The sequence below is a fragment of the Malaclemys terrapin genome, chromosome 7 (assembly GCF_027887155.1).
Source record: "Malaclemys terrapin pileata isolate rMalTer1 chromosome 7, rMalTer1.hap1, whole genome shotgun sequence".
In the NCBI taxonomy this organism is placed as follows: domain Eukaryota; kingdom Metazoa; phylum Chordata; order Testudines; family Emydidae; genus Malaclemys; species Malaclemys terrapin.
This window is the reverse complement of record NC_071511.1, coordinates 34,606,374-34,622,520: the sequence shown is the minus strand read 5'-3', so window position 1 is coordinate 34,622,520 and position 16,147 is coordinate 34,606,374. Positions and strand designations below refer to the sequence as shown.

At 42.0% G+C, this 16,147-nt stretch overlaps 1 protein-coding gene across 1 annotated transcript in view; it reads right to left on the bottom strand.

Annotated features, from left to right (window-relative positions):
• Window positions 1-7,363: 7,363 nt before the first annotated feature.
• Window positions 7,364-16,147, bottom strand: part of PHF2 (PHD finger protein 2) — a 146,829-nt gene continuing 138,045 nt past the window's right edge. The window contains exons 20-22 of the mRNA XM_054034178.1: window positions 15,687-15,796; window positions 13,504-13,765; window positions 7,364-9,500 (exon numbers count right to left, since the gene is read on the bottom strand). Coding sequence (XP_053890153.1) covers window positions 9,412-9,500; window positions 13,504-13,765; window positions 15,687-15,796 — 461 coding nt within the window. The 3' untranslated portion in view covers window positions 7,364-9,411. The remainder of the gene's footprint in view (window positions 9,501-13,503; window positions 13,766-15,686; window positions 15,797-16,147) is intronic.

The window sequence follows — 16,147 nt, the reverse complement described above, 5'->3', positions numbered from 1 at the left end:
AAAAAGGAAAAAAAGAAAAACCCAATTGAGCTGCCGCTGAAGTGCCCCTGAAGAGGAAGAGACGGAGTGAAGGACCAGCTGCCAAATTGCTGCCGAAGACTAAAGCGGGCCGCTTGAGCTGCCACCGAAGTGTCGCCGAAGACCCGGACATGCCGCCCCAATAAAGGACGGAGTGTTGCCCCTTTCTATTGGCCGCCCCAGGCACCTGCTTCCTTCACTGGTGCCTGGAGCCGGCCCTGCTTGGTTGACAGAATACTTCTGTCAACCTAGCACTATCTACACGGGGGCTAGGTCGGCATAGCTACCTCTCGTAGGGGTTGTGCATTTTTCACAGCCCTGAGAGACGTCATTAAGCTACTGTCAGTTTTCAGTGTGCACCAGGCCTCAGAATGAACAGCTTCCAACACTCAGTTGCAATGACTCGTGGCTACAGTGAATGTGGGGGGAAACATTGTAGCGTTCAGTATAGAATAGTCACTTCTATTGACTAGGAGACCGTAAAATAGGATTCCCTGGAGACGATGAAGATCGCTCATTTAGACTAATCTAAGTAAGCAAATAAGTCTTGAAGTAATGCTCAGATCCTATGCCAAGCCTGCTGGCAGCACATAAATGAAGCTAACCCTTAATGTTTGTAAAAATAAATCCAATCTATCTCTGTAGAGCCAAGAGAACCCTCCTGTACATTCTGCACATGCCTGCAGCCCAGGGAGGCCCCCTTTGGGCTCATTCTTATGTGAATTTCTGAAAGGAAACCCAGCCAAGGTGTTCTAACCATGCCCTGGCTTGGGGCGATGCGTTCTCTTTCGCACATTGTGCCAAGGTACAGGCATGTGCTCACTTACTCCTATTCTAATTAAGTCACAATTAAAGCCTGCTGTACCGTGCTGAGACCCTAGTACTTCAGCTGGCTGCTGTGTCATAGTCCAATTTATGTATGCTGGTGAAAACCACAGACAAATTCTGTGCATCTCTTATAATGTTAGTTAGAGCAAGCGCTGTTCCTTGCATACTTAGTGGCCCAAGCGGCCATGGCTAAGGATACTGCATCAAAAAAATAAAGGGATTCACCCCTAGAAACCACAAAGAGCAGGTGTGGGACTTAACTTTTGACCAGGCTTGGCCACAAGAGTTAGGAACACCAGTAAGAGGTTGGTTTTAGCCAATGCTGCCATGTGACGCAGAATAGTAAAGGGAGGTGCACACACCCAACTGGCAGATGTAGCAATTTTTGCCTTATGCAGTAGTAGTTTCTCCATCTGGTTCTTCTCAGAGAGAAATATTGGCTTCTGTGGTATAGTCTACTGCCAGGAGGTGCGTGGTAAGTAAGGCTAGTACTTCTTGCTGTTCCATGGCACATGAAGATGGGCCAGATCCACTGTGTCGTAGGCAGGGGTGAAAGTGGGCTGGTACAGCATACTGGTAAGAAGCCAGTACCGGCCTGTATGCAGCCCACATTAAAGCACTGGCTGCAGCGCTTTAACGTCATTGCCCCTTTTGCCTCCCCCAGGCTGCTGATGGGGGGGGGCAAAAGGGGCAGGTGGCCGGGAGTCCCGGGCCCTTTTAAATCGCCACTGGAGCCCCGGGGACCAGGCAGCATGGATGGGCTGGCTGGGGGAGGTTGACCCCCCCCCCCAGCCCCACCCCTTTCACTTGAGGTCCCGCCCCTTCCGGGGGTGGAGCCAGCCCCTGTACCTGTAAGAATTTAATATTACTTTCACTCCTGGTCGTAGTTGACATACTTCACTCTTGACTTCATTACAATTGTGGCATGTACTTTGTACTCCAGGTTGGAAGAAGTCAGGAGGGAGGGGGCTGTTATCTGGCAATGCTTTAGCAACTTTTGTTCGTCACAAGTTTAGGTTGTGTGCCCTTGGATCTGTATTACCATGAGACTAGCATGAACCTCCTGTGGAAATTTCTTGCAAGGCAGTAGGGCCTCAAGCCAGTGCTTAAATTTGCTCAACATGTGCTTAAATTTAAGCCCCTGAGTAGTCCCATTGAAGTCCATGGTCTTAGCTGCTTATAGTTTAACATGGCCTGAAGTATGTGGCTGAATCACAGCCTAGTTGAACGGTCACAGTGATAATGGGTGGTCTATATCATTGGTATCTAGTGTTTTGTCTAGCATTTTTCCCTAGGAATTCTTCTCTGTGAATGGGCTTTACACTTGCCAACAAGCCTTTTGTTATTCCTGCCTGGACTTAAGATGCGCACATGTTCCAAGTTATAGAATACTTTTAGTCAAACGGATTAACACATTTGTCATTTCTCCCAATCTATCATCATTTTGGTTTTACATTTCCTCGCACTATGCAATAAATTTCTTGCTGAATCAGCCACATGTTGATTTATTTTATCAACTCCTTTGATGGCTTCCATGGAGTTTTTGTTGGTTGTAGAGGTTCCATTTCTCTAGGACCTTCTGCATACACATGGCCCTTGATTTTTTTCCTCACTCATTCCTTTATTGTAAGCTGTGTCAAGCCCATGGAGTGGTTTTTGAATTAAAAACAGGGACGAGTGAATCAGTCCATATAAAGAACCAATTGAATCTTTTCCCCCCGTTGAAAATTAATTGTTTTCATTGTTGTAGAAAGTTTTGGTGTTTCTAAATGGTCACATTCCTTTGGACATCTTGGTTTCTGCCAGGCCCCAATACGGAGAAGAAAAAAAAAGCTTTCTTTCCCTATTTCCTGCCAAGCTGGCATCAATAAGTATCAGGAATCCCATGTGAAACTAGAGATTTGGAGCGGAACTGGACAGCCCTAAAATTCAGGTGTTTTCAGCTCTAGTTCCTTCTCTCTGAGAAACCCGGGTTGTATTTGAGAGCTCCAGCTCAGTTCAGCTTAAAATGAGCATCCAGGGGTAGATCCACACAGGGAACTTCAGCTCAGTTGTTGCAATGCCTACTGCTAGGCAAGCTTCCCCCTTGTGGAAGCCACAGGCAGGTCTCAAGGTGCCCTATATAAGGCACAGGGAGAGTCACAACCCCAGCACGCTGAGTGGAGCGATGCCTAATCCCACTAACAAGAAATGCTGAGGAGAGAGCTGTAGCTTAAACCTCACCTTTAAAGGCAGTTAGGTGCCTAACTTTGGGCTGGATGGCAATACCTCCCTCTGCTGGGAATTCGCACCCACGAACCTTCTCCTGCATGTAGGCACCCAAGCAAGGTCCATCTTTTTTCATTAATAATGAAGGAGCAGGTGCTGTTGGTGACACCCCTCCCTCTTCCCAGTAATTAGAGCATTCCAGTCTGCCTGATTAGCGAAGGGATTTGCCCCCAGGTCTCCAAGCATCCATGAGAGCACTCTAGTCTCAGGTGGGGCTCTCTCTCAATCTCTCCGGTTGACTTCAATATTCATTGGGCTAACAACAGAGAGAGCATGACTCTATAGGCCAGTGGTTACGACAGTCTCCTAAATGCTAGGAGACTCAGGCCTGGTCTACACTGGGGGGAGAAGGGGGAGGTCGATCTAAGTTACACAACTTCAGCTACGTGAATAACGTACCTGAAGTCAACATACTTAGATCTGCAGACTTCACTGCGGTAAGTCACCTGCTGATGCTCCGTCAACTCCGCCTGCGGATCTCACTCTGGTGGAGTACCGGAGTCGACGGGAGAACGCTCGGCGGTTGATTTATCACATCTCCACTGGATGCAATAAATTGACCCCTGCTGGATCAATCACTCTAGAAGTAAGTGTAGACATGCCCTTAGAGTCACGTGCCTACTCCAACAGTTAAGTCATGGCTTCTACTGGAGAGACTGAGTGAGAGCTCTGCCCCAAACTATGTAGTAGCTCAGTGATTTGGGCACTCACCAGGCTGATAGGAGACCTGGATTCAAGTCCCTGTAATGAACCTGGCTGTGTGTGGCTGTGGGTCTCTTACATTGACATTGAGTGCACTAATTCCAGAGTTGTTATAAGGACACTGGCACCACTGGTGCTGGAACACTGTTCCTAGGTTGGGATATGTCTCCCCCCACCCTTTTTGTGTTCACCTGCCTATTTTGGAAAAGGTTAAACAATAATAATATCATGTCAGGGTTTTGTTCACTAAATGAAATGGGTCACTCTAAGGCCTTGGCTACACTTACCAGCTAGTTCGACGGCTGGAAATCGAAGTTCTGGGTTCGACTTATCGCGTCTAGTCTGGACGCGATAAGTCGAACCCGGAAGTGCTTGCCGTCGACTGCGGTACTCCAGCTCGGCGAGAGGAGTACCGCGGAGTCGACGGGGGAGCCTGCCTGCCGCGTGTGGACCAAGGTAAGTTCGAACTAAGGTACTTCGACTTCAGCTACGTTATTAGTTCGAATTAGGGGTGGTAGTGTAGACCAAGCCTGAGAGTCCTTCTAATGAAGAAGTAGGGTGCCATCTAGTGGCTAGTTACATTCCTTGGTTTAACACAACACTAAACATGCAGGCTTACAGCAGCTCTTGCTTTAAAAGCATCTGTCCTATGAACAAAGTCAGCTTTCTGAACTTGAACTATGGCGTTAGGTGTGTGTGAAATGGTAAATTTAAACACACATTTCATAGCTTTGGACTGTTCCCACAGCCATTTCCACTAGGCATAGCTTGCACAATTTCATTTACACTTTGGAAGAGAGACTAAACAAAAGTTATAAAACTTTAAATGGTGGGGGGACCGAGGGCCCAAAGGCCATGTTGTCCAATGATTTAATTCTTTGATGCAAATATTCTGCTTTATTACTAGCCTCAAACACTGAACATAGATGAAGTATCTGGCCAAAGCAATTGAGACACAGCTCATCAAAATTCACTGGGTATGAAAGGAGGGTTCAGCTCTAATAGAGTAGGGAGGTGTGGGGGGGACTATTACCAGCTCTCAGAGGGACATGCTCTAAAATCATACACCACCACTGAGGCTCAGTTTCCCTAGCTGTTAATTGGGACTAATAGTGCTGCCCAGAAGGGCTGTTGTAACCTACACACCTCCTGGGTGTGGTGGTCTGTCCCATCTACTAGCAGCGAGACCACTTGGCGAGCGAGAGAGATTAATGAGTTTGCTCTAAGGCCCATATGGCTTTTAGCTCATGCAGTAAACTCATGCATTTAGCTTCAGAGGTCCCAGGTTTGATCCCGCCCGCTGATGACCAGGGTCTGTCGCTGTTACATTGTGAGTGAAGTGCTTGAAGACTTTGGTGCAACACTTACTTAAGCAAGACAGGTCTTCCAATGTATAAGTTAAAAGTACTGTTAAACAATATACTACCCTGACATCAAAACACAAGGGACCAACTTTCTCTCTGATGTAGTGCTACTGAAGTCAATGGGATGAATTTGTGTGTAGTTTACACCTATGAATAGGAAGGTGACGAAGACACTATAGCAAAACAAACTCACTAATACATCCCCATTCCTCCCAATTTATGGCGTTCAGTGGAATTGAGGTTTCTGACTCTGAAGAAGCAGAGGCTATTTGTATCCTTTAAAATGTTACATTAATTTCAAGGGCTGCCACCAAATTATCCTACCACATATTGAAGCAAATGGGCAGTGTATGTCAACACATGCTGATTCATCAAAGTACATAAACGCAGCTTGTGTGGTGCTGGTGACTTTAGTGGAACTCTTCACATGCTTCGTGTCAAACGTGCTTTAGTACCTTGATGAATCAAGGACAAAAATCCAGGTCATGGTGCAGAACTATTTCTGTATCTTTTTGCAGCGCATTATGTAACATGTGTGATGCCACCCTTCTCTTCTGCACTGCCTTCTCTTCTGTTTTCAGCCACTGGTGTTCTGTATTTTTTAACCCAGTGCTAGCTGCACCCGGCGCTGATGAAGAGGGAGGGTCCCTTGCTCCTTTATTAGTTTTTCAGGCACATTGTTTTAGAAAATGCGCTTGACCCATATGTGAAAATCCTGTATAAATTGTGCATCGTTTTCTTTACTGTTTTAATTGTAAAATAGGTTAGTTGTTTAATCTTTTGAGAGGTGCCACATTTTGGATTTGTCAGGGTGCAGGGTTTTTTGTTTTGCCTGCATGCTGTTAAAAAAAATGAACTGTATTAATTGAGAAGATGCACCAAACTCAATCCCATCACTGACACCTCCAGCAGATGGGGCCTGTAACACTGCGAAAACAATGAATTCATTTATGGCAATGTGAATCTTTCTGTTCCATTGTATCTGTAACATTTAGGAATTATGTTGTGGCTGTGATTACATCTAAGATATTGCCAGATGGAGCCACTAACGGAAGTGAATGAGGCTTTCTGGGAGCAAAAAGGCAATGCAGAATGGGAATTTTCTTAATCCAAGATTCCCACTCTCCTCCCTACCACTGTAAACCATCCTCCATCCCTGGTCTGTACACCTGATGCAACCAGTTCTTCTCCCACTCTTGCTTCCTAACCCAATCCACAAGACCTGGACATAGCAGCTTGTGCAAGATAGGGAAGGCAAAAGGGGGAGGTGGGAAGTGCTGGCAGCTGTAGGTGGAGATTACGCAGCTAGGGAAAGGATATGATACTGAGCTCAGTGACAGATTCCAATTACTACTTCAGGAAAGACTGGCTAGAAAATGGCATGAGTTGAAGCTAGGAGATGGGTTGTTAGACCTGGTATAAACTTATTGGAAAAATAAGGCTTTCCCGCTTTGCTGTGTCACTGCTTTCAGCCTTGCCTCATCCTCTGTGGAGTTATTTCTCTGCTGGAAACAAATCTCGTGCATTGTGTGCTGGAGGTTAAAGCACCCAAGCTGTCTTCCTTTTAATGTTTCTATTTATTATGTTTTAACCTTAGCCTCTGGTTGTTAATACCAGCGTTGGACTGAAAATACATTTGATATTTTTAGTATTCAAGCAAGGATGGGTTCAGGAAAAATATAAGCCCCCGATTTCCAAACTGTCAGCACTTCCTAGACTTGGGTGGGTACTGAGAGAAAGCCTAGTGCCAGGTGATTTTTCAACCCAATTTTGCAGATGTAGATCCCAATCCTGCAATAAGAACTCGCAGGTGAGCCTCCGTGCCTGTATGTAACCTCACTGACTTCAACATAGCTTCATCTAGACATGGGAGAGGAGAGATAGCCTCAATCATGCAGACTGCTCCACATAGATTTCTGTAGGTAGCAGAATTCCCAACCTTATGAAATTCTTCATCACTACAGTACTCTAAACCGTCCTCAGACTATCTCCACCCCAGTCATGGCTGCCTTCTCTAATCCCATGAGGAGCCACCATAGCTTAACAGAATGAAACAAAGAATCATGTTCTGCTCTGTAGTATCTGTCCCATTCTACCATGTTGATTTCAGTAAGGTGGCATGTGTATAACATCGCATCATTGGGCCCCTAATAATTAATATGTAATAAATTAACCAAACGCGATTCTATACAAAACCTGAAATATTTTACTTTTTTTTTAAACTTTGATCTAAGTTTACTTAGATTTCATGGACTTGATACAAGAGCATTTGATATGAATCAGTAAATAAAACACTGTAATAGATAGCCACAATAAACTTTGTTAGAAATGTACATGTTGCGAAAATAATAATAAAAAAACAGCATGATGTCTGGGTTATAGTATATAAATGCTCAACAAGAACAGTATACTAAGGAAGCTTAAAAACCCTGCTCTGCATAAATCTGGGGCCCTATTCAACTAACTTTCTCAGACTCCTACCATTCAGAATCTATGTCCCACTGTAATAGTACAAAGGTTAGTTAATAAGGCCTCAGTTGTTTCCTGTAGCTGTTTTTTTTTCCCCATGGACATCACATCCAGGTAATGTGTATATAAACAAAGCTCATAAGAAATGTACAAATATAAAAAGCTACAAACATTAATAAATTACATCATCACAAAACACAGAAACACTTCACAAGGTGCTAGTAAAATAACTGTATCCCCTCATAATACAAGAATTAAAACAAAGAGCTGGTATTAAAGTTGAAGATTATTCTTCAAAATGTGTCTTAAATAGATTATTTTCTACTATTTGATTCTGTATAAGACATTTTATAAGGCTGCACAAAGTTTTACTTGTTTTCCAGGCAACGCCCAAATCCACCCCAACCCCCCCAAAGAAAGTGAAACAAAAACAAAACAAAAAATACCACCACCCAACCCTTTTTAAACCAAACTAAAATACAACTGATAATACTCAGCAATGACTTGTATAAATGTTAATGAAGTAGTCTATAGAAAGAAATGTCTAAAGATACTTTACTTTTATAAAAAAGAAGTTATTTAAAAAGCTATTTACAAGCTACATTCTATGAAAAATATGCCTTAGTAAACACATCTAAAAATTAAAATACGGGATTGCCTGAGAAACAAATTTAACCCCTCAAGTGTTTATATGCAGACAAGCAGTTTAATGTAAAATAATGCACTCTACACCAAACACTAAAAGAGTTAAAAGACAAAAAAGTATCCAGTCAAATTGTCAATAAGCTAAACTTTCCCACTATCTGACACCTGGATGCATGCAGCCCTCGTTCCCAAAGTAAGTGTATCTGATAAGAAGTGCTTTGATATAAACGTCAAAAACTGCACATGAAGAAGCAGAGCTTGACCTCATGTACTGCAGTTAAAGTGACTGCAAGGTCTGCAACACATCTTTGTGTGCTTTGATTTCGACACTGACACGAGCTATTGTACCATCATGTGTGTCAGTTAGCAAAAAAACCTGGCCCTCAGGCATAGAGCTAAAACTCCCAACCAGTTATGAACCCAGCAGTAAACCAGCTCCCACTGTGCATAACTAATGCTGCCTCGTGCACCCAGTATTGTCCAACCCGCAGCTATCTGAGAGGGACGGAGTAGTGCTCAAGTGCAGTAATGACTCCTCCAACACATCTAGATCATGATCAGGGTGAGATAATGAAGTTTCACATTATGCAGACTACCTTCTGCATTCGCTATAGCCTGGGAAAAGTCTCCAGCAATCAAACTTAAGGTCCCCCACCTTTGAATATTATTTGTCAGACAAATGCAGAATTTTTAAATTTAATCTCCTGCTCCTTGACCAGATACCTCTTTAAAGATAATACTTGTTTTTTCTTAAGTGAAATGTAACTGAAATGGATGTTCATTCTGTTAAAACAACTGGTTTCCACTTATGAACAAGTTAAAGGGATACTTTCCTAAAACTGGAATGATCCTCAATTTCTTGGATTATCATTAACTTTTTGCGAACTAGTCACTCTCAGCAATTTGAGAAAGGACATCTATATTAAAAAATATTTATAGCAGTATTCTGTACACTTTAACTGCTGAAAGTTAAAAACAATTATTAAAGTGGTGGCAAAAAGTTAACTGGTATTGTCCCTAAGATGATGCACAATACTACTGAAGTCCTTCAAGAGTTGAAGAGTTAGTGTCAGCTCAGGAATTACTGAGCTTTGATCAAGTCCCAGTTTTCGAAATATTAAAGGAGAAGTTTTCCATTCCGATGGATTTTCAAAATCTTCCCAAGCCTCTGTTTGGCAGTAGCCATGCCCTTTTTTGTACGTTTTCCTGAAAATTGAAAAAAAAAATGAACATGTTAAGTAACAGCAGCCACAGCTATGTAGAAACAGCAAAGCAGGCTCACTGGGTACAAAAACAGAAGCACTAACTTCAGCGGTGGTGTCAGCAGGTGCAATCACACTGATGTCTGATTTTCACCTGAAGTAATTACATTTTGGATATGTATACCACACATTCTCAAAGTTAACATGCTGTGTGTGTGTGTATGTAACACATAGATCAGAATGCTCTGAAGAAAACCAAGCATTGCCATACATTGCAATCTGTGCTGTGTATCGCAACCTATACTATATTGTCTTACTCCTGGTGATTGTCTTACTATGGATTTTAATCAAGTTTCATTCAGGATTTTTTTTACTATCTCGGTTTCATTCTTAAAGTACCATTCCCTGTTTAACTGTGTTCGTGAACCAAAGTACCCAAGAGACACATTTGAAAGCATGCACATATTTATTCTATAGGGGGCTCTCTTCAATTGTCCAAGTATCTAAAACTCAGTGCCAGATTGTAAGATTAGTGCAAACTCACTCGCCAGGTTTAAATGAATTTAAGATGGTTTCCAAGCGCTGTGCTAAACCCTTGTGTGGTGGAATGGAGGCAGTCACAAGAAAGAAGTTTAAAAAAAAATAATTCATCTAGATTAGACCGTTTAACTGTGCACTTTAAAGAAAAAAACAGTGTGCAGTTTCAAAGACTGAGGTTCATTTTAATTGTATTTATTCTTTAAAAATATATTCTGTTTTACCAAGGTTTTGATTAAATTCTATAATAGCTGGCAGCTTTGGTATAACTTGTTCCCTTTTCATCTGTGGCCATATCGTGACATTCATCATATTCACTTTGACACATCTAGGAAATATAGCAACTTCGTCCATGATTTTACGTAGGACCCACCACACTGTCATGTACTTGTTTTCTGCTTTGTGCTTGCACTTCTGTGTAACTTACTTCCCTATGGACTATGACACAAAGTGACACAAAAACGGATTTTTTAATCCAGGTACAATCAGACAAGAATGTACTAATGCAGATACTGTGTCCACGTCATCCAGTTTTGCCCTGGTAGCTTGATTCTGAACTAGCAAAATGGCAGGCAGGCTTAGGCTGAGCCTAGCTTCTGATCTTACTTCACTGGCAAGACTCTTACTGAAGTGAATGAGATTCAGCTGTGCAAAGACTGCAGTATCAGGCTCAACTATCTCCATGTATTTCCATACATTACTAAAAATAAATGATAATATGGATATAGTCGTGCCTTTCTTCTGGACAGTTTCAGAACCTGGAATATATCATTTCCCACATTGCCAAATGGGAAAAGTGAGGAACAAATAAATTATGACTTGTTCAAATCCACAATGAGCCAGAAGCAGAGTTGAGGACAGATCAAGTCACGTCCCCTGACTCCCAGTCCAGCATGTGATCCACCAGACCCTACTGCTGCCTTTCAGAAATGTACATAAGCATAATATTTGCTCACCCCCTTTGTTCTATTTCAGAAGTGAAACTACTGCAACTTGGTCCCCTTTGTGTTCACCCAGCTGGGAGAGAGAGCAGTTGGTGGGTACAAATGTATCCTTGACACATTGCTCTCCTACGTAATCATCCTATACTGTTTCACAACAGCTCTGACAGAGTGTGAACAAATCTGCATTTTGAACTGCATTTAAAATGCTATAGACGTAAACAACACCGAGAAGTCAGGTTATGGAAATCATGTGTTAGAAGTTACAGTTAAAACCTATTCATGTATAAAGTTGCAGGTGCTGTTTTTTATGCCGCCAGCATATTTTTTCTCTAGACACGTGTCTTCTGCTGCCTCAAGAAACCACAGTGAAAGTGTAACTAAGATCTTAGCTGCATGTCTAGCCAAGAACTGTATATTTTCTGGTCAGAAAAGTACATTAGTAAATGGACATAAATTCTCAGTTATCGCTTATCTTTACTTTTCATAGAATGTGTATCATCTGGATCGGGTCCTTGATGCGCACGTGCGCACGCACACACACACACAGATATGTGAACCATGCTCCCATATTTTTGTGTATATAACATACATACACACTCAAATAAGAGAGCATAGCTGTGTCCGTTTGCATATAGTTATACACATTTCTCCATAAAGGGCCTGTTCCAGCCCATTAAAATAAATGGGAATCTTTCCATTGATTTTAGTGGCTTTGGATGAGGCCTCAACGTAGGCAGTGATCCTGAGTGTACTGTTTTTTCTGAGTTTAACTGAAGGTGAAAAGTGTCTTTGTGGTTTAAAAGGGGGAAGGAAGAAAGAAAGGGGGAGGGGAAATCATGCTGCTGTTTTAAAAATATTTTTAAAAATATTTTCTCTCTCCAGCACTGGACTGGATTGAGCTCTCTCAGACATCCCCAGCAGAGCAGTGATGGCCCAAAGCTGGATGATCTGGCTTAACACTGCTGCCTCCTTAAATTCCCATTAAATTCAGCCTTCTAGGCCTTGTTTTACCAACCACCACACGGCTATCTTACAAAGGCATCCTAAAGCCTCCTTCTATTAAACAGGCACCCAGGGATGTCAGAAAGAGCTGTTCATTCACTTTCTTTTCCCAGAAAGGTAAAGCATTTGCTTATTTGGCAGACTGATTCATCACTCAGTCAGGGAGTAACCATCACGAGTCCTTGTCTGATCCCCGGGCTCTGCATCCTAGCACAAAGCTTGGACAGGCTTGGAGACCTTGCCTGCTGTATTCTGAGCTATTTCTGATTTCACTATATAACCCACTTCATTTCAACAGATTACCTTGTGGTGGAACATGAACACATTAAGAGGTAAATTGAATGAAATGTTTAATTTTGCTGCTGTTTGTGCCAATGGTCACAAGCATTAAAAAAATTCTCGTGTGTCTTTCTGACTTTTAATTGGCTTTGCCTTTGGATCCAGAATTTGCAATAAATAATATCTTGTTAAGAAAATGTTACTGACAGCACATTTAGTGATACAGATGTTTTCAAATTAAGCACACAGCATACAGGACTATGTGAAATCTCATACTATCTCCACTGTATTCATACAGTTATAAAACCATGGGAAATATAGTCACTTAAATTATCATAAATTGCATCATTGCTCAATGCTCAGCTTCCACTGTAAATAATTACAGAATTTGACCTCTCTCTCTCACACACACACACACACACTCACGTCCCTCCACCTTTTTCTTGACTTATGAACTTATAACTTCCATGTGGGCTCAGAGAGGAATAGCAGAAGACAGGAGGGGAAACATTTGACTCAAACAAGATTCAAGCTATTCCTCGGTGTAAAAATAAAATTCCAATTACAGAGAGTAAATAAAAATATTGAAAAACAAGTTGATTTGCATGGGGTTTTTGATGATGTTTCCTTAAGCACAATAATTCCTAAAAGTAGTTTAAATATTTGCACTGTTGAAATTCAAGAAGCATTCCAATGTAGGAAAGGCAACTTTTTGTGACTTAAAATATTCTGTGCACACACATGTACAGAATAGGTGCATTGGAATTTTATCTGTACTAAGATTTAAGGTTGAAATCCTGACCCCACTGAATCAATGGCAGAAGAAATATATAGAAGAAAGTGGAAAAACACAGAGTTTCTGAACAAGCGAAGAGGAAAACGTTGACAGGGTCTGTTGTGAATAGTTTTTTAGATACTGGAGGAGCTGGACTGTGATACAGAGATGAGTTCCTTTAAAACAGGGAACACAACCTATAGAGTTCGCTTTGGCAAGTACTAGGGATTGTTTTCCCCTAAGACACCCACACACAGTGGAACACATAGGCCAACAATGCTAACCCAACTCAGTGCTCATAGCCAGATCCCCAACTGGTATAACTAAGCCTAGCTCCACTGAAAGAGTACACGTACACAATGGAGAAGGGATGCAGGTCTACATGGTAGGGAACAAGCTTGCCCTGTCAGGGAGATGGACTAAATGACTGAATGGATCTTTGCCATTTCCTCTGTGAACATTTACAGTACCTTTGGCAGCTCCATTATTCTGTGATGATGATGAAGGTCTCCTCTGGGTGAGGAAAACTCCAGGTGCCATAGGTTGAGAGCCTCTGTTTACTTGGGCGACCCCAAACGTGCTTGCTCCGGCAGTGTATTCATGATCTGCTAGGCTGCTGGCATGGGACTCCAATTTGGGTTCAGGAGAGCTGCCTTCCTGAGAGAGTTTATTTGTGTTGTTGGGGGACAACTTCTTTTTGGTATTCTTCTTCTTCTTGCCTTTTTGTTCCTCCTTTCAATAAAGCACAGAATCCCCATTCAGCTACTGTGACAACTATTGGCATTTGTTAACATTGTTACACTGTGTATCGTGTCAAGAATGGGGATATTGTCAGAATTGGATAAAGACACAGAGCGAACAGGGTTGCTAGAAACTCAAAGTGAGAACTGATCACAACAGCATTGTTTCCTGGTCTGTTAGTTGCATCCACCTGCTGTATCTTGTCATAAATTGTGAGCTCTTAGGGGCAGGGACTGTCATTGTATTGTGTTTGTACAGCACCTAGCACAATGGGACCTTGATACATGTCTCAGGCCCCTAGGTGCTGTAGTAATTAATACAAATAATATTGATACAAGATAAATATAATGGGCCTGATTCTCAATTACACTAAGGAACCTTTATGTCACTCTGGCAGTATAACAAGGCCTTAGAGTGGGCAAAATTGGCCCCCTGAGGACACTCCTAGTGCAGGTGGTCTGGCAACCAGCCAGTAGAGAGCTGATGTAAAGATATAAACTGGTTCTTCCTTAGCTCCCTGTGTGGGCTGCCTGTCAGGGGAGTGGTCTGGGTGCACTACTCTATGGCTACTCTCTGTTTCCCAAGGCACACGGAGGGCTATGGAAGACAGAAGATAAATTGGTGTAGACCTGTGGCTGCTCTAACATACACTGGGGGCTGGGCAGGTCCCTATGGAGCCCCAGTATATGGGAGCACAAAGATGACTTAAAGACACCTTTCCCTTGTCCATTCCTGATCCAAGTATAGGAACAGAGTCATTGAGAATTAGGCTTAAAATTTTTCATCTCATGGGGAAAAATTAACGTCTGTGCAGAAGTTCACTGGGAGTAATGTCAATGTAGAGCACAACCCTATGTACATAGGCCTGTAATAGCTCTCTGTATCGTGGTGAATTTCACTCACAATGGAGGAACAATTTAAACTCCATAAGGACGATAGCAGGCTGATATTGGAAAAGCTTTGGTAACCTGTTAAAAATGGGATTACTAAACTGGAAAATGTAGCTGAGTTCTATGATATGTGTTGACACCGCTTTCTAGTGTCTTTTGGTACTTTAAAAAGGATTTAAAGATTATTGTGTTGAGGCAATGTAGTTTTGAACCGTGGGTACTGCGTTTGGCCCTACTTCCTATGAGGATTTTCCGTAAGCATCCGTAAGTTCAGCATGTTTGTATACAAACATCCATTTTCATAACTGAATGTAAGTTTATGGGATAAGAAAAAACTTTATTGCAACTTTCAGAATTTAACATAAAAAAATTAAATTCAAAAAGATGATGAAAATCTGGCATAATTCTCAATTTTGAATTACTTAGAGTAACATTTTAAAAAACACGTAAGAGACTTAGGTGTCTGAATCCCATTTTTGAAAGGGACTTAGGTGCCTAACCTGCTTAGGCACTTTTGAAAATCCCATAAGGTGCCTTTGAGCATCTTTAAGGGCCTAAATACCATTAAAAATCTGGTACCAAATACCTAAGGTAATTTTGAAAATAGGACTTAGATTCCTAAATCACATAAGCACATATGTAAATTTACTCTTTAATCTTATTAACGTAAAATCTACACTGAAGCTTTCCCCCAAATACTTCTTTGTTTACCTGATCTGCCCAACTGATAATTTTGTCAGTGTGCTTAAAGCACCTAATTGAACTAGAAACCTCTAATCTGCAGTGTCGTCGGAAATCTGAAAGTGTGATTTAGGACCTGATCCTGTTTCTATTGAGGCCACTGGAATTTTTGTCACTGAATTCAATGAGTACAGAATTGGACATGTACAGTAATTAAACATGAGCTGTTACGACAACATAGTTAACATTCAACAAGCAACAGAAGAAGACGGGGAAGTGCTATGGCTCCATTCGAAAATAAATAATTTTCTAAGGGAAAGCTACCTAGTATGCAAACTCACCTGCTGGGATAATTTGGCCGCTGCTGCCGCCAGTCCAGTTTCAATGGAGGCAACTCTTGTACCCTCTCGGACAGGTCTGTCTTGTCGGGGTACTGAGGGACCAACTCTTGCTAAATGTAAGAACAAAATGAAAATACAGTATAACAGATACTCTGTGTAGGGGGAACACTGCATTCCTATAGAATGAGGGGCTTGGGGGGTGACAAGGGCAAGACAGAGCTTATTTTTAAATAGACATTCTACTTCAGTGGGGCTAACAACTATAAGTGCCAAGTGTTAGTAAGGCCGTTGAGTGGCAGATGTGGAAACAGAGCTCAGGACTCCACTTAAACTATGTAGCTTTTGGAAGGAAACCCATTTCTCCTCCTGATTTTCCAAAATTGTCCACATTTAATGAAAAATCAACCATTCATGGAATGTGAATGTATTCCAAATGAACAGGCAAAATGCTTCATAGGGAT